Source organism: Mycetomoellerius zeteki, unplaced genomic scaffold, assembly GCF_001594055.1.
Source record: "Mycetomoellerius zeteki isolate Tzet28-1 unplaced genomic scaffold, Tzet1.0 scaffold35, whole genome shotgun sequence".
Lineage (NCBI taxonomy): Eukaryota > Metazoa > Arthropoda > Insecta > Hymenoptera > Formicidae > Mycetomoellerius > Mycetomoellerius zeteki.
Window position 1 is genome coordinate 150,098 of NW_017257338.1, and position 19,177 is coordinate 169,274.

The 19,177-nt window shown below is 34.0% G+C and overlaps 1 protein-coding gene across 1 annotated transcript in view; it reads right to left on the reverse strand.

The window, feature by feature from the left end:
• The window catches only part of nolo (ADAMTS-like no long nerve cord), a 276,431-nt gene that overhangs the window by 96,410 nt on the left and 160,844 nt on the right, over positions 1–19,177 (reverse strand). Inside the window, 2 exon segments of the mRNA XM_018452805.1 lie at positions 2,628–2,730; positions 5,874–5,926. Of these exon segments, the coding sequence (XP_018308307.1) occupies positions 2,628–2,730; positions 5,874–5,926 (156 nt within the window).

Genomic DNA, 19,177 nt, shown 5'->3' on the forward strand with positions numbered 1-19,177 from the left:
TCGTGATTAATATCGATTCTTCTAAGCACGCTCCTCTTTATAATCCGTTCAAGTTAAATGAAGTTGAGACTAGCGAAGAATATCGACTTAGGGTGACTATCGATCGGGCAAGACCACGTTGAAGTGGAGCTGTTTAATACGTATAGCCGCATTCTCTTCGAAACTTGCCCCAGATACAAATATAGGTCGGGTCACCTGCATCTACCATAACATCGAGGGAGGTACTCCGGATAACTGCAGAGCGTGCGTATTGGTTTTAGCCGCGATGCAGAACGTGCTTGTACATACACACGAGAAACGCTGCCGGCTGTTATGCACCAATATCGAATTCATCATGTATCCAATTTACATCTCGGTTGGTACAACATTGACGCCGACGGATGTTCGACGTGGACTGAAATATTTAAGAATGATTTGCGACAATAAATGTCATTTAATTCGCGTAATTGTGGCGCGATCCGTTTGCATTATTGCTCATCGCAGTTGTGCATCGCCTCTCCACGGTATTTTCAGTAACCACTCGTAATGAGTGTAAAATAGCGATGTCATTGTTAAACGTAATGCGATTGAACGCAATTAATACGCGAGAATGGCTGAAGCTATAAATTATACGTGTCTATATGTATATTCCAACATATACGCGCGATTACGTCAATGTTTTACTGTGTAGACGTGTTATTTTGAATTTTAGATAAAGTTGGGTGTGCGCTTGCGCTTCAACGTGCACATAAAGGAATCCCTAAATAAAAGGATAGATAGATCTAAGATATATCCTATACATTTGCATAACGGAAAATCAATAACGGTTTGCCACATCATTGCTTAGTAACATTCGCTTTGAATACATTAATATATATAAAGCGAAACACTGTTCTCTTTATACATTTCTGCTATACTTATTCTGCGTCGCGACGTGCGAACCGAGAATTTTTTATTTATTTAGTAAATTATCGGTTACCTTCGAAAATTTCTAATTTAAGAAAATAATTAATCTCGTTATTAGCATTATTTGTCTTCTGCTATTTCCGCATTCATAATCGCGTTAAATAAAATATTTTATCGCTATTTTTTTCCTTTTTTGTTTGCTGTATTTAATTACAAAATTTATTTATGTGGCGAAACAACTTATTTTTAAAATATAATTGTTCAGCTTTAGTTAAAGGTACTTTTTTAACTTAGCATTTTATGTATATACTAATTGGCTAATTCTTTATTTTAAAGCAAATTTGATCATGAACAAGACTTGTATATAAAAAAAATACAACGAAACTGAGAAGAATTTGTCTTTCGTGTGATAGGAGAGACTAGGAAGTTGTTATACTTTTTTAAAATATTTTTTTGTAGCCTACAATCTGTAAATTGGATAAATACCGCGAATAGATTTATTAAAAGCTGTCTAATGTCTAAATTCTAAGCAGAATCGTAAGGCTCGTAATATATCCCTGTAAGACTTGTAAGAATTTTTAAGTGCTTATACCTTTATATAATATTTTTACAGACAGTTTCTTACTAGCCACAAAATTTACAAGAAATCGTAGATATTTATGTATGAATAATCGTACGTCTTACAATACATACGCATAAAATTAGAATACTAGTCTTAAATTCATATAAGTTTTACGAGAACACGTTACGAGTCTTACAATTCTGCTTAGAATTGACTCATAAATCTATACCAATTATGTTTTTATTTAATATTGTAATTTATATAACTCACATTAATAAAAATAACAACAAATTACGTGATACAATCTACCGTGCATGGAACAGGTGTGTTGTAATAATTCTATTTTTTAAATATGTTAATTATTATCAAATATATTAAACTCTCAAACAATGGAAGTATGTATATACGCATCATAAATATCATACGTGATCATAAATATAAATATAATCAACATTTTAATCTTGTATTATTTTAATAAAGTAAAAGTAAACAATAAAAAATATTAATTTGCAAGAAAAGATAAAAATAACTATTTTCTGTATATCTATCTACTAAAAATGTAAAATAGAACAGATATAAATATAAACAACAGTTATAAAAGTTGTAACAATTTATAACACCACAACTAGCTTCGCTCTGCCATATTAATAGTAATTATAATTAAAAAAATTTTTTAAGGGATTAGATAAATGAAACTTATACATATGTTACCAAGTAAAGATTCTACAAAAATATTATTAACTTTAATTAATAATAAATGTATAATAGATACATTTAGAAAATTATAGATAATATACTTTATTTATTCATATAATATATTATATATTATGGTTGGCGACGACTAATGTTTTTTTCTTAAGAATAAAATATTTCTTTTTAAACATATTTTTAATGCTTCAAACATGCTTTAAACAGTATTATAAAAAAACATGTTTAAACGATTATAAGCATGTTTAAAACTGTTCAAAACATGTTTAAAACGTGTTTTTTTTTTTAATAACTCTGTTAAATATTTATTTATTTTATTAATTTATTTATTTATTCATCTTGCTATTTGTCATTCCAAAAATATATTAACAATAAGTGTCACGACCTGTCCCATATGTAACAACTAGCCACGACACCCTCTACACGAAACAAGATAAGTACAATCAGGCAAATTAAATGTGATAATACTCACCTCCGGATTGCAGATTTTATATCTGGTAGTCCAGACCTTCCCCTTGCAAGGTCTATTACGCCTGCATCGACGCTGTTGTCGCGAAATTCCGCCACCGCACGTCCTAAAAAAACGAAAAAGGAAATTTATTAAGAAATTAAGTATAATGACTTTTTTTGAACGCATTTCGACAAGATGTCTTTCCTAGGCATGCTTATTCAACGAACTTTTCATAATCAAGGCGCGCTGAAATCGTCAAGAGTTTAATTGCATTTCACCACCGCGTGCCGTTGCGCGACGCAGTTAGTTAATTCAATTTACTACTTCACGCTAATTTCATGAACGATCTTTATTCGCTGGAAATTGCGTTACCTCAACAAGTATGAGTTGGCTCCTTTACTCAAGAGAATGCAAAATACATTCGAATATTTAAATGAAAATATTATTTATGATATAAAGTGTTCTTACCGATTATGATCTGCATATATAAGCCGTCTACTTAAACAACATTAAATATTTCGACTAAAGCGATTTTTGTGATTTTATTATAGTATTTTTTTTATTAGATCTTTAATTCAATCGCGACTAAAATCATTTTTGTATTATAATGTATGAAGCTCGAGAAGATGTGATGCATAGATATTCTTCATAAAAAATTATCTTCTTTAGATATTTTTCTTGTAAATAACGCGGAATTCTCCAAATAGAGCTTCAAATAGAACTATAAATTATAAAAGAAGCATTAAAATGTCGGGAAATTTTTAGAACCGACTTGAAAAATAAGAGAAAATGAAGCTAATAAAAAATGGCCGTTAATGAAGCTAATCAAATATGGAAAAATGAGTTAGCATATTAACTTTAGAAGTCTTAATATAGCGTCTTAATATACACAAATAATATCAATAGTTATGAAGTAATTTATATTCTAATTATATCTACTGCTTTCTCTCTCTCTCTCTCTCTCTCTCTCTCTCTCTCTCTCTCTCTCTCTCTCGCGATTTTTGGTTGTACATGTACAAATCTTTTGTGCATTGAAACAAACATTGTATTAGCTGACTATTTATAATAACCATCGTTACATATTAAATGGATTCGATTGAATTGATTACGACTTGGCTCCAATTTTAGAGAAGTCAGTATCGATTGCATTATTCTACACGGATAGTAATTATCTGCTTTGAACAATAACCGACGCACAAACAATTAGTTAATTGGAATAATAACACGTAGCATACATTATGCGTACAGATTAATCCCAATTACGAAGCTTTGTAATTACGTAAATAATATTGCGGATGAATTTATTTTTAAATCGTTCTTAAATAATATGCACGATGTACAATAAGTCTATTCTCTATTACTCAATCCTATTAATTTTGCAGCACTAATTGAATTACGTAAAGACGATGTTATGACATAGGTGCAGCTCTCATGGACAGTACTCCTACAAAAAAGTCACATGCACTCCTACAATAAACTCACAATATTCACGGATAAATTGTAATGTTATTGTGAAATTATCAAAAGGTTATGGCATAACAACATATTATCTTGATCTGATGGCGACCTTCATATCTTTTTGACGCCTCTACCTAGAAGAAAAACAACTTGACCGAAATACGTCCCCCTTGAAACCATTCCACTTTCATCTCAAACATTTTTTCCCATCATAAAAATCAAGTGAGGTATTTCAGATGGTCGAGTTTGGTAGGACACCCTGTATATCATAGTTGTATGTCACAGTGAGGTGCAACTTTTATCACAATTGTGTAAATGATGTCAAAACGATATCACAGACATTCGCATGTGACTATGACTTTGTATAATAATATTACTGTAGACTATGGAGGATATTATCATTTATAATAATAAACAAACTCATCACAATGTACTCATCAGTCGTAACATCCATAATTATTATTATTAAACATCTTATTAATTTGACGAGATCGGAAATTGTAATAGAGACGAAAGCACGAAGGTACGTGCAGTTGGTAGAAACATCAATAAGTAGAGTGCTGTAGATCACACAATAAGCTTTCTCGACCCAAGTGCAGTTCGCAAGTTGTAAGTGCCATAAATTGCTACGTCTCCTAGTTCTGGCCACTTCTGTATAACTGAAAAACGAGCGGGGTGAGTTGAGAACAAACTTATTGCCGGTAGTGGCCGCCAAAATGAGTTCCGGGACGCTCAACATTCTGGTTGTGTTACCGGTAGGACTCAATATTAGAACCGCACGAAACAGGGGATGAGAAATCGCGAGGATTGGATCATGCCTTGCATGCGGAGGAGTCGAGGCCACCGCCAAGATCGCCCTTTTGTCGCACGACTACCGAACAGTATGTGTGTACCGGATGTGCCATTCTCCGCGTTGTAGAGTTTATTCTGGAATACGATTTCTTCATCGAGAAATAAGAACTTTTTTGTCTCGTATATGCATATTACTACAAAACATGTTACCACGCAGTAAATATTGGGTAGTGAGATAGAAGTTCTCAAATGAGAATCATTTTCTTACACAGTTGAAAAATTTGTATTAAATTTAAAACACTTTACGTAGCCACAACGTTCCTCTCAAATTTGTGTGTTAATTTAACACAAGATGAATATTAGAAAGTAATACAAACATTATGTAAAAATGAATACAAAAAATGTAACACTTTGATATAATTTGAAAACAAATTGTGGAAGCATTTCTTTAGTAAAATTAACATTCATATGTTAAATAAACACATCTTCATCTTTCATCTTTTATTTATCTCAGAATTTATGTTTTAAAACTATATATTTTATAGTAGATAATTATTTGTTCACTTATTCTCAAATTGTGTTATTTTAATACCAAAAAATATTAAATATCAATTTAACACAAAATATTCAAATAATATTATTACATTATGTTACATTAACACTTAAATATGTTAAAAATTTAAAAATTGTAATAAAGACTGACTTTAACACATAAAATGTCTCTCTCTCTCTCTCTCTCTCTCTCTCTCTGTAGTATCTTCTCGAGTTGAACATGAAATTACAGTAAGTAAATGTCATTTGGGGCATTTCCGTAATTCGTATTTAGTTGTAAAAAGAGACAAATAATTAAAGAAAGTTTCGTATAATCGTAATTAAAATGAAATTTATTGAGGCACATCTTACAGTTAATTTAAAAAATTAAAACAATTCACTCAACTTTACAACGACGTTTACAATATAAATGTAAATTGTTTTAATTTCTTTTAATTTTACGTTGTTTTATAATTAATGTCTTACCTTGTACATGTCGACCACTTCGACCATGGTGACCATTCTCCCCAACTAGCGTTCTGAAAAGATAAAGATTAAACTCTGTGATTATCGTATATCGAGAATATGAAAAGAAGAAAAGAAAAAAGCTGGATTAAATAACATATTAATTTTTAAATTATAAAAAAAATCATTTCGCGTACTGGAAACACGTTCTACGTCTATTAAGAGAGTTTACTTTTACTCATTTAAAACGTACATTATCTTAGTCATTAGTACACTCATTTTCACGATCTCGATTATCTCAATGCATATTTAAAACGATTTTTCTCTTCAACGACGTTTTGTCTACGAGACATTATTCCGCAGGCTTGACTTGTCTGCCAACGCACTGTGTCATTGAACCCTTCCCCCTCTCCTCCCATTAAAACCCTCTGTCCTCTATTGTCAGACTTTTATTTCGCTCGTAAATGTGTCATCCGAGCTGACTACTAACAGTAATCGGCATCTGTAATGGTTCTCTCTCTGCAACGTAAAACGCGCTTCAGACGCTGTGACGCCTATGCGCATCGATCGGCTCATCTTGGCCAGTAAGTTCGTGAATAAGCATGATAAAAATTTGACCAGTTACAGCAACAATTGTCGGGATTCTCGGCACGTTTTTACCCTTTTGTCTGAATCAGATTTCCAAAATTCACTTTCGCCACGTGTAGATCTCATTACACGCGTCGTAGTGAATTAATGTCCCGGTGTTTTATAATAAGCACTCGATAATTTACGGGCGCTAATTTCGATCACCGAGGAAATTATAAAAACGGAACGCGAAAGCTTAAGGTAAGAGAGAGATTTTATCAATACATTGGGATGTGTGTATTACATATACAGGATGTATTACTCTATCATTTTCACTTTCAAGTAAATTTCTTGTGTCAATGTATATTTAAAAATGTAAGTGTACATTCGTCTAAAAATTTAAATTATATATATATACTAAATATTTAAATTATATACTAAAAGTAAATAATATAATTTCATATTTTCGAAATAAATTAAGCTAGAGCATAAATAATGTCGTATTTATTGTAACGAATGAACGGCTGCATTAACATGTAAATGTATTGTATCTAATTCACATTTCTCACACTTTTTCCGTATTCGAAACAGTTAACGTCCGTATGTGCGAGATGTCGTGTGCGAGCTAAAAATTTTCAAATTTATAGAAGACTATATCAAGCGCGGATCGTTAACGTATTCCCTCTCGGAATAGCGTGCGATATGAGCGACAATATTTCTTTCGATCGATCTCACCTCGATTCGTGCTCGTTCTTTACCTAAAGTCTCTGATAATGAGCCGTTGTATCGGCTTTTTTCCGTGAAAACGGATAACGATGAAGGGAGTAATTAATCCTTTTTATCCGAGAATTCTAGCCTTTCCCCTTGCCCATCTACGTTCTGTTAGCTCTTGTTGCACTATACGGAAAGAACGAGAGAACATTTCGATGTGTTACCGTTAACGGTTGCTGGCACTCTTCATGAACTGCGGTGAAATTTACTACTACGGTGCTTCTTTCTGTTTCATCCGTTTGCTCTTCTTTCACTATCCCTTTCGTTGCGCTCATGCTCGTGCTTTTCAACAGAGAAAATGTTGGACTACAGAAGACTAAAGTGATGGATAAGAGCGAAAGAGTGAAATGGAAGGCAAAAGGGTAGAATGATGATAAGGAAAGAAAGAGGAAGAAGGAGGGAGGGAGAGAAAGAGAAAGAAAGAAACAAAAGAATAGACATACGGACAGCAGCCAAGAGGAAACGTGGGATCGTTTTGGCGAAAAAAGCTAGAAAGCTTTTAACGTGATTCCACAGTTGCTAGTCGGTTGTTTTATTCGAAATTCCGCACGATGAATAATGTTGGTGAGTCGAACGAACTACGATCGTCGTAGGAAATTATTGACGCATCGATCTCGCGGGAGCCGCTCCGGTGTAGCGCTGTCCATGCCGCCGTACGCTGCACGAATCACTTTCAAAATGCAGACCACCGTCCGTCATCCCATTTATTTCCGCCACGCCGTCGATTCACAGACACGGCAATTTTCATCTGTAATCAAATAGTTGCGCTCCTACGATCAAGTCGCGGCAAAGTAATAATGATCTCGTATATAGAAACTGTCACTCGTGCACTATTTCTTTTTATAAAAAAAAAACTACATTATCATAAGCGAGATCGTTTAAGTTCAATTAGTTTTACTTTTATGCAGCCAAGTGTATTTAATGTCAGTACAAATCATATTGCCGAAAAAATAATAAGGAATATAATGATAAACGATGCAGAAATAAATGACAAGAAAAATATAGCATGTAAAGATTTAAAATGAGAGTACGGGCTTATGGAGTAATCAATTTTGAAATACTTTTATAAGAACTTTGTAAAGTTTTGCAAATTTCATATGAATACAAATAATATTTGTATAAATGGAAAAAAGGCAATGCCGATACCGGCGTTGTCTCGAAAGGGCGTCTGCAATGCGGTGTTCCGGCCGGCGCGGCGCCGCTGCAGATCCGAGTGTCATCGTTGGTTACAGTCACGCAACGATATATCAATACATATACTTATTCTAGCTTTTCTGATAGTAAACATCGGTGAACGTTAAACATTTTGAAAATTTCATTATTTGATTGTTTGTTAAACTGACAAAACATATTTTGATATTCCGTAAAGTTCAATCTTTTGAATTTTAACGTGTGACGAGAAAGCAAATTTTTGACTTCATTTACAATGATTGTCAACTGTTTGTCGCTGTTCTAGACTATGTAAGCATGAGTTCTTTTAACAACTCAGCTTTGTGTGTGAAACTGTTGTTGGACAACATTTACTAATGTTGGAATACGGCTCGTTGTCTCACGATTGTTCCATGACGACCACACGATCATACAGGAAATTAGGATATTGAATTGCGATGTATTATTTCAAATCAACGGCGTTATATTTAAGAGGTATTAGGCTAAAGATGATTCTCTCTCTCTCTTTCTCTCTCTCTCTCTCTCTCTCTCTCAAAGAGAAGTCAAAACGTTCCAATTTTTGTATTAATTTATTATTAAAATATCACGCATGTTTACAACCAGCGTTGACTCCTATAGCCTTCACATTTATATTTATTTATTATTTTTGAATCTCAACGATACTTCTTCGCAACACATTTTATCTTAAAGCATTTAATTTTGTACAAGTCTAAGGCATATTGCAAGGAAAAGATTATTCTTCTGAAATTAAAAAAAGACGTATTTCAGCGATGCAATTCAATCTTAGGCAACACAGCACTAATAATAAATGAGCAGAAGACGGAATGCACTTGATTTAAAATAATAATGGAACGGCAAATCTTCAGAGTATATACTGCAGTCTGATAAATATACTATGGGTTGTTTAAGATATTTTTGTTGTAAACTGAACTTCCACTGCTTCTACTCGCTGGTAGAACTTTCCGAAAGCGCGAAGTGAAAGAAGAGAATGATAATCAAGAAGAGAATGTAATCAAGAACATAATATACATAATCAATTAAACGATACGTCAGTTATTAGACATAATCGTAGGAGGTAATGAGTTCTATGAGGACTAAATTAAAATGAGAATTTAAATGATCATTTCCGATTCGCATGTTCTCGCATCATCGGGAATTGCGATCTCTCGCAAATTGGCATCGCGAAGGATAGGGGAGCAGTGATAGCCCCGATAGGCGATCTCTCATTCCGCAATGCGGGCTTTCGCCGTGCCCTATATAGGCACGGCACTGGCCCAGTCGCTGTACCACTCTAATTTGGCACTTTTATACTCCCCTGGGAGGGTTGATCGTCGGCAGGATAAATCTCGCCCAGAGACCAGGCTTTTATATACGGTCACGTCCACAAAGGACGTCCTTTCCATAATTCCATCGGTGCCGGCGGTGATTACAGACGCAGCGAAATATGTAAATTGAGCGTGAAAGCGAGCGATAGCCGCGAATGCGAAATGAATGCGACGATGAAAATGTTAATATCCATTGTACAATTCTTAAATGCTACGCGAGAAATACGAAAATACGTTGCGAAAGTAATAAACAATATGCAATAAATATTAAATAAAATTGTAAATTACACAAAGCGAGGTCGTCAACTACTAAAATCATCATCGACATGTATCTTGCAATATAAACTTTATGTTATTAGTCATTGTCGTTTTAAGTTCAAAAACTAATATCTGACTTCCATATTTTCTCTCTCTCTCTCTCTGTCTACATATATATATATATAAAATAAGATAATAAATCTCAACTGGAACCGTAAATACAGTGCATCTTCAATGCCTTTTCCAGTTACAAAAACATATACCCGGCTATGTAAATGCATGTGTACATATGTATATCGGGAAGAAATAGGAAAAAGCAAAGAAAATCAGACCGACACAACGAAGGAAAAGAACGAGAAGGAGCGAAAGGCAAAGAAAGGAGAGGATAGGCTGCTAGAGAGTAACAGGCTCACTATTCCCAATTCCCATCCAATCCAAAATCAATCTTAGTTCGTACTCTTAGACGAAACGAGAGTGAGATTCTAAAGGGATCGGTGAAAAGAGAGGATAAAGGGGTGGACGGATGGAAGGGTGGGAGAGAGGTGGACCGATCCCTTTTAAGCAGCGTTGTGCAAGTCTGCATTATTCAAACTATCGTCGAGCTAGGCAACCCCGCGAACGCCCTTCGAGAAGCACCCTTCTGTCTTTACCCTGGTGCCAACCCTTCGTTTCCACGTTTCACCTTCTCTATCGACGCTTCATCCTTTATCCATTATCGTCTCGATCCACAGAATGTACCGTCTTCGCGTCCTGATTTTTTTCGATTGCAGCAGTATCGTTTTCTTCCAGCAGCTGTTTCAATTCCGATATCTTACTTAACGTATTTATTTATTCTATATCTCTATTAAAATTTCAATTTCAATTTACCTTTGATAATTTATGTGTATTTATGTGTTTCGCGAATCTAATTAATCTAATTTTATATCAAATGAAATATAGCTCATTTATAGATTGTATGTTGAAAAGAAAATCTTCAAATAAAAACAAAATAATTTTAAATATACCTATTATTCAATGTTTTGTTAAAATTTCACAAAATCTAAAAACGATTTAAAAATAAATCGCGATATAGTGTTAAATAAAACAAGCTATTCAAATGTATATCACGTTATTCAGTATGATAGAAGAAAACAAAAATAAAATATATGCAGAAAATGTTTTCAAATAAAAATAAAATTTATTTTTGCTTAGATCTATCAGAAAACATTAAAAATAGTACCTATATACTTTTACATAAAATGTAAAATAAAAATAATATTTTATATTTTAAGATCTTACAAATATTTTGATAAAATTTTCTCCGAATATAAATTCCCATTATTAATTTCTGTATCCTAGTTATTGAACAATTTTTTTCTGCGTAGATTCTTCGAGTGTTTCTTTGAGCCGTTCATTTGCTCTTCTAATCATTTTCCAATGGCATTTGATTTATGCAGCTGTTGAAGTCAATATTCTACCATGTTTCTACTAGCAATACTCGTAGAATCCACAGTAAAAGGGACCGCTTTTCTCGTTTTCTCTCAAGAACTCGACGAGATATTCACGGATTTCGGTTTGGCGCACTTGATTTTCTCAAGGTACACTCCTCGATGTCGGTCACCTTTCATCGAGCACCACTCGCACATCTACAGTTTTCTAGCGCGCGTTTCTACAGCTCTACTAACGGAGCCTCTTGATTTTCTCAATTTCGGACGCTACGTAAACACCCCCGGAAATAACCGTAAACAGCCGTAAACTCCCCGGCTACGATGTGCTGCTCCACCGTTTTCCGTCCCCGTAATCCTCGCGTGTACCTTGCGACCCAGTCTCTCTTAATTTCCCTCGCCCTGAGCGCAACGCAAACAAGGCCGCGCGTATAAACTCGCTCATACGCGCGTATACAAGAGCATCGCATAATGAATGCCTCGACGCCTTTCGTGCCCATCATTTTACAGGAGGTGTTGGAGTGCATCGAGCTCGTTGCGTCTCTTGCGTGATGACGATGTATGAAGGTCGCCCGTGACGTTGCTATGCTTGAGCGAGAACGTTTAAGCACGTACTTTCATTTGACGCGTCTTTAAAGCGAAGACAGTTTAGCGGGTTAAATGTTTGACTTATTGTTGGTATAAATTGAGAAATTCCTCACGATTTTTCGTTTAGAATTTTTAGCAGTAAAATATTTTTTCGAATGAATACGTAAACCAATTTTTTATTATGCAACAGTATAATTATATTAATAAATTAACAAAACAGTTATATTAATTAATTACGTTCTGTATTTTGTAATAAAAAGTTATGTTTATTACATTGTTTATATGCTACAAAAAATATATAAGGTGTATATTGTTCTCTTATTTCAAGAGTAACATAATTTAAAGTATCAAGTTTCTTAGGAAAAGAAAAAACTATTTTTCCATTTTACAGAAAAAATATCGACTAATTAAATAAGTATCGAGAACAAAAAGAATATATTCTTAATATAATCAAATGTTATTCTTGTCATTTTCGTTTCACAATTCAATGCCTTTTCGGTAAAACGTACTTGGATATTTTTCCAATGCTTTTTCAATGTTTTTTCCATTGTTTATAACTTTTTTATTAATAAAAATATAGATACTTGTTTAATATCGTTATATTCTTTAATATTGGGCGTTTAAAATTTGTTCAGTTTTATGAAAGTTATAAGCAATCGGGATGAGTATGCGCGCCCCGTGCCCAAGTGTGATGTTCCTGTCGTGTGGCATTTAAGGATTTAAAAAAACCATCCTTTTCAGTTGTGACAATTTTTATAATTTTTCTTTTAATTAAGTTAGTTTACTTTTGATGATTGTTAACAAAATGTTAGCTCATTCATCTTTAACATAATGTTAGCTCATTCATGATAATAACTCAAAAATTATGCTTTTTGGGTTGTGTCACTTTTGAAGTAAGGGAGGACGGAAAGAACGATTTTGTAGAAGTATCTAAAAATTTAGATAGAGATCTAAAAATAATTATTGGATCATCAAAATAATTATATTGAATATTCAAGCTGGTTGTTAGAATGTCAAAATTTTTCGAAGCATTGTTATAATGCTTGAGCGTTCTACATAACTATTTTGATGATTTAGCATAATTATTTTCAGATCTTTATCTAGCTAAATTTTTAGATACTTTAGCAAAACTGTTCTTTCCATGAGCGGTATATATATTATAATTTATTAATACCTCTTTCCACCGACGTAGACCTTAATCTTGGTTCAACTTCTTTATTATCTTTTTCTGATTCTTAGAACTAAAAAAAGATGAGAAGTTAGTTGAATAAAGATTAAAGTTAACTATATTAGTATACTAAAGCCTAAGTTCCTTATAATTCATGATTTTTCAATAATCATGATTTAGTACAGCCCGTACATTAAATAATTGATTCGCCCGCGTTTAAGAAAAGAATTGATCTGCACTTATTTATTCGTCTCGCGGATGCAATAATATAAGCGAAAAGATTTACAAAACGAGTTACCGCTAGTTATGTGACAGCGGGTTAAATCGCAGATTTACTTATCGTTATATTATGTCGTATGTGCGGCAGCCAGAGTCGTTCTCCAAATGTGGATATATTTTCGAGATAAACCGATTCGCGCGAGTACATCATCCGAAAGCTATTTTCAAAGCGAAATGTTTATGGCGGCAAATTATGATATACGGAGCCGTCATCGGATTCCGTCGTTTATATGTTAACCCCGACGGGTTCATGAGACGATCACAGCTAAAAGAAATAAGGAATGGTATTAAAAGGCCCGCGTAATAGGCTTAAAAAGACTGATGTCTCAAGTGGGATAAGCAGCAACCCGTCGAAATAAATCTCGTGGAATTCTATTTCGGATCTGAGTAAAAGTGAAGCCGTATCTCGAAATGAGATGTTTCGTGGTACCAGCGTAATATACTACGGCGGCGCAAATGAATCTCTACTTGCACAATAAACTGTAGAGATAGCTAACTCGTCTTTTCAAAGAATAGCATAGATATTTAAGCAAGATTTATTCATTGCGAGAATCTATCTACATTTCATAAACGAGAAAATCAACAACTAGAAAGTAACTTCTAAAACAGTAACGATTGATGTAACTAGTCGGCATCACTTGTTGTCTCATAATTATCAAAGAGTTAATATCTAAATATAATAAATAAGAATTAAGATCCGACCGTGTAAAATGTACAATATACATACGTTTGAGAGTGCCAATAATCGGTCAAAATTAGATGTTATGAATATAATATATATTCTTAATTTTTAAATTTTAATTATCTCAGATGTGACTGTGTGCCGAAACATTCGTACATTAACCACAATTAGTTCGATAACGAGAGATATTACCTCGGGTGCGTCGGCTGTGGAATTCCCGGCACTACACGTATCAGTATTTAACACTTGTAAAAAAAGATTTAAAAAGCTTCTTGATATAATATATATATTTATGCTATATATGATAATGGAGGAGAGAATTTCTCCGCAATAATTATATGTATAAGTATTATAGATTCAGTCATGCCTATTTATATTTCTTTAAATCGTAGTAAATTATCTTTTATTAAATCCTAAGAAAATGTCATCATACAATTTTTATTAATATCATGATAATATCAAGAAATGTCTTTATGTTTCTATAAAGAATAAATCGTCCTATAAATACTTATCATGTTACCTCAATATTTAAATTTTAAATAGAAAGAATTAAACGGCATGCCTTTCTCTCAGTCCACTCTATCACGCATTCTAATTCAACAACATCGTAAATTACACATCTCGCAGAACTTAAACTAACAGTAACGTTATATCAATGTTATAATTTCCCATTCAACAATATGAATGTAATATAATACACGTTGTACGTAACAATATATCTATTGTTAAAACATTGCTGTAATGTTACTGTTAGTTTGTGTTCTGCGGGACGTCACTGTAAGACCTGTTCAAAAAATTAGAATGTTTATTATACCTTAATAGTTGAAGCTAATCGCAATACTCGCTGATAATATTGTCGGCTGACTTCTTTCCCATGGGCAGCAAAGAACAATTGAAGAATGCAGACTGAATGATCGGACTTTTAAGCAGATTCCTCACTTTGCGTCTGCATTATTCAATCGTCTCACCTCCGGCAGTGCTTTCGTTCCGGTCGCAGCCCCGAGATTCCACTCTCGCGTGCAGGTGTCAATTTGTTTTCTCTCTCGCTCCCCTTACACGTCTTCTCGCCCTGTTTCAGCCTTTCTTCTCCCTTGTCCCCAACTGGATCCTCAAAACGCTTCTCCCGAATGCCGAAGGGGCGAAACATTAGACTCCCAAATTATCGAAAGCAACAACGAGGGACAGTTTCTCTCCGTCGCACACCGCATCGATCGTTCTCCCTCGTCCGCCTTTGTCACCCTTCGGAATTCAAACCTCCTATCTGCCAAACTCTCTACCCTCATTGTTAATGGAAGTCTCAGAACCACTTCAACCGAACCTCAGATACGCATCTTAGAGAGGTACCTTCGCGGCACGTCACCGAACATCTCCAATAATCGTCTTCCCTTCTGTTTTCGGAAAGATTTCGTTGGAGAATGGCACTTACTTAATATCACGCCGTCGATGCTAGGATGCGATTGTATTTCACTGTTAGATATATGTGCAGAAGAAATAATGATAACTTAGTCCCTTGAGTTAAAAAAATAACATTTAATAAAATAAGATTTAATATTTAAAAAACAACATTTTATTGTCTAGGTCCATAACTTTATTTTAAAAGGTCCTAAGCCGTAAAGCCGTAAAAAATTGACCAATCACAGTCGATTATTTTTTTCAACTGTGATCAGTCAATTTCTTAAGGTTTCGCGGCTTATGGCCTCTTAAAGCAAAGTTGTTGACCTAGACATTATTTTTAACTATGTGCATCAAAATTCAAAATATAAATCAATCTATTTCTGTGATCAGTTTTAAAGTAAATAACATTAACGTAAAACTTAGTAAACTAAATTTCAATAAAATTTACATTTTCTTGAGTTAAATGATAATTGATAATTTCATTTTTTCAATTAAATTGACGACATATTGAGTAGAAGTGGCAATCTTATACAGAAATAATTAAAAATAATTCTCAAATTGTGGACACAATTTGATATTGAATTTAACAGTGCTGTTATCTGTATATTTCGGGAAAACGAATAACGGAACTATGAAGAACGCTCATCGGGTTATCAACATGTTGCGGATTAATTTTTCTTTTGTCTTTCATATTAATACTGTGTTAGTATTAACATTGATCTAACGTTGATCATATTGTGTTATATGTGATTTCATTTTAAAAAATTTACATATTTCTGGAGACTAGTGTTTTTTCTCATTTATGGAATATATATTTTTCTTATGATATTTTCATTCCTCTCTCTCTCTCTCTCTCTCTCTCTCTCTTTCTCTCTCTCTCTCTTTCATCTCTCTATATTAGTTAATTTAGTCACGGTATGTACAAGTAATGTATTCTATAATTAATGTCTCCTAACGTACATTGAGTGAGAGCACGGCCACAAAGTTTAATGACTTTGGTGACAGCTTATACATACAGTTCTGTTTGAAATAGTCTTATGTAAACCACAAATATTCCTAAAACCGATAATATGAGTATATACAATGAGAATATACAATATGAAAGCGTTCAATTTATCGGTGTGCGCTTGAATGCGAACCGCTATACATCTAAAGCAGAAGTGAGAATTCTCTCCTAAACATTAACGTCTCAACAGATTTACTATCTTAGCATTCTGAAATTTATGGCTGGGTCGTAATTACATTAAATTAAACGCAAGTTGGCGACAGAAAAAAAGATCAGGTCGATAATTTACGTCGCGAAATTTGGAACCTCGAGATTAGGATTTTTATTTTGCGGCGCAATAAAAGATTTTCAACAATTATCCGAGCGAGTAATTAATTAATCTGAAAGCGATTAAGGGAGTGTCGCTATTAATAACGACACCCGTTGTTCGCAATTACGGAGGCATTACACGATAGGCGCCTCGGTGATGGTCCTCGATACGGACGAAATCGTCGGATCGGCCGTTCGACAACCGATAAAATCAACATGTAACGACTATCAAGAGTCTAGCGTGCAGCGCGTTTCGCGTTTTGCCCCGCGTACGAAATCACCTTCCTCCGGTGCGCCGTGCGTAAAATACAAATTTTTATTCGCTGTAACAGAGCGTTACGAAACGCGGGTGGCTTGTTCGAGTGTACGTTAAATACAGAATGATTCCCCCGGCGAATCGCTTTATGGGACGATAAAACTGAGAGAGGGATCGTTGCGTTCACGAGTAGGGGTTTCTAATATCCTCCGATAGCAGGAGGAGAGATGGAATTACTTCATATATTTATGATTATTCGCCGTCTCTCACGTTTTTGTTCTTCTACCTGCAATTTTAGCTCGGATTTTATTAACCTTGTCCGATAAAGATTAAAGAATTAACAGTGCTATACAGAAGAGAAATCATAAAAGTCAATGCAGATAGGAAAGTTGTGTGAAATTAAATTCAAGTAGAAACAAGTCCAACCTTTCGCTCATAATTGTTGAAACACGTTGTAATATTCCAAAATTGTAATTTAATCATCTTTCTTTCTTGATTTTTTACGACCATTATAATTCTCGAATACAAAGTTTGTTCATTACATTTGCATTATATATAATATTATACTTGTGACGCTCGTCACTATAAATTAGATCAGTAATGTCACACAATGTGATTACATTTAATTACAATAATTAACGTTTGCATAATCGATAATTATTCAATTGTGCAACATGGTTGGATATACTGGCTTGGTCTACGCTCTTTTATTTCATTCGACATATGTATGTGTATATACAGGATGTCCCATTTTAAATAATGCATTAAGATTTCTCGAAAACTATGATAGATACGGAAAAATATTTCAAACAAAAGTTGCATGGTTCGGTGGGGGACATAAGAAGGTACCATTGATTTGACCTTGAGTGGCATCGCCAAGGTCAGGTTAAGATCACATCGATTTTTTTAAATGGAACTCCCTATTTTTCATTACATTTTCTTATAGCTTACTTCGAAAGCTTTTCAAAACACTATAATAAAATATTTTTTCATTAAGTATTTATGAGGCTCGAAAGTTACAGTATACAGTCGGCATTAGCATTACGCAAGTTGTCTGACCGACGGCTAAAACCTTTTGAATGTTGTTCAGGATTATGTCCTGGATAACATTTGTCAAGATTAAAGCCATTGGAGATTATTCCTTTTATTTTCATTTTTGTAGTAAAAATTCATTTCTACGTAAAAATGGAAATAAGAGGTACAACCTCCAATAGCCTTGATCTTGACAAATGTTATCCAGAATATGATCCTAAACAACATTCAAGAGGTTGTAGCCGTCGGTCGGACAACTTACGTAATTCTTATGCCGGTTGTACTTATAACTCGAAAAATACTTAATGAAAAAATATTTTATTATAGTATTTTGAAAAGCTCTCGATGTAAGCTACAAAAAAATGTAATCGAAAATAGGGGGTTCCATTTAAAAAAATCGACATGACCTTGATCTAGCCTTGGCTACGCCACCCAAGGTCAAATCAATAGTACCTTATTATGTCCTCCTCCGAACCAAATTTTGTTTGAAACATTTTTCCGTATATATCATAGTTTTCGAGAAATCTTAATGCATTATTTAAAATGGGACACCCTGTATACATGTACCTTTATATACAGGGTGTTTCCAAATTAAATCGCAAAACTTCGGGAGCGTGTAGAGGAGTAAAAAACTAAGAAAAAAAGTCCTATAGACATATGCTCGTTTTTGCTCCGTTTCAGAGAAATCGAAAAAAAATGTTTACATTTCTTGCCATATCTAGCACCGACATATTTGATTACATTTTCCACTTTCTGTTATGAATTTGTCAGTCGCTCTTTGAAAGCCTTTAACAGTAGATGAATTTTGTCTTTTGCAATATGCCGCGTACGTATTCTAATAGTGAATATGCTGATATGGTTTTTGTATACGGTTTCTGCAACGGTAATGCTTTAAAGGCGGTGCGAGAATATGCACGACGATTTCCAAACAGAAGAGTGCCAAACCGAAGAGTGTTTATGTTGACATTTAATAGATTGCGAGAGACTGGATCATTTTCAATTCGACAAGAAAACAACCGATTTCAAGCAGCGTTACGAAGAGATTTGCAGGCAGGGAATCGTATTTTACAACATTTTGACAATCATCCTGAGACC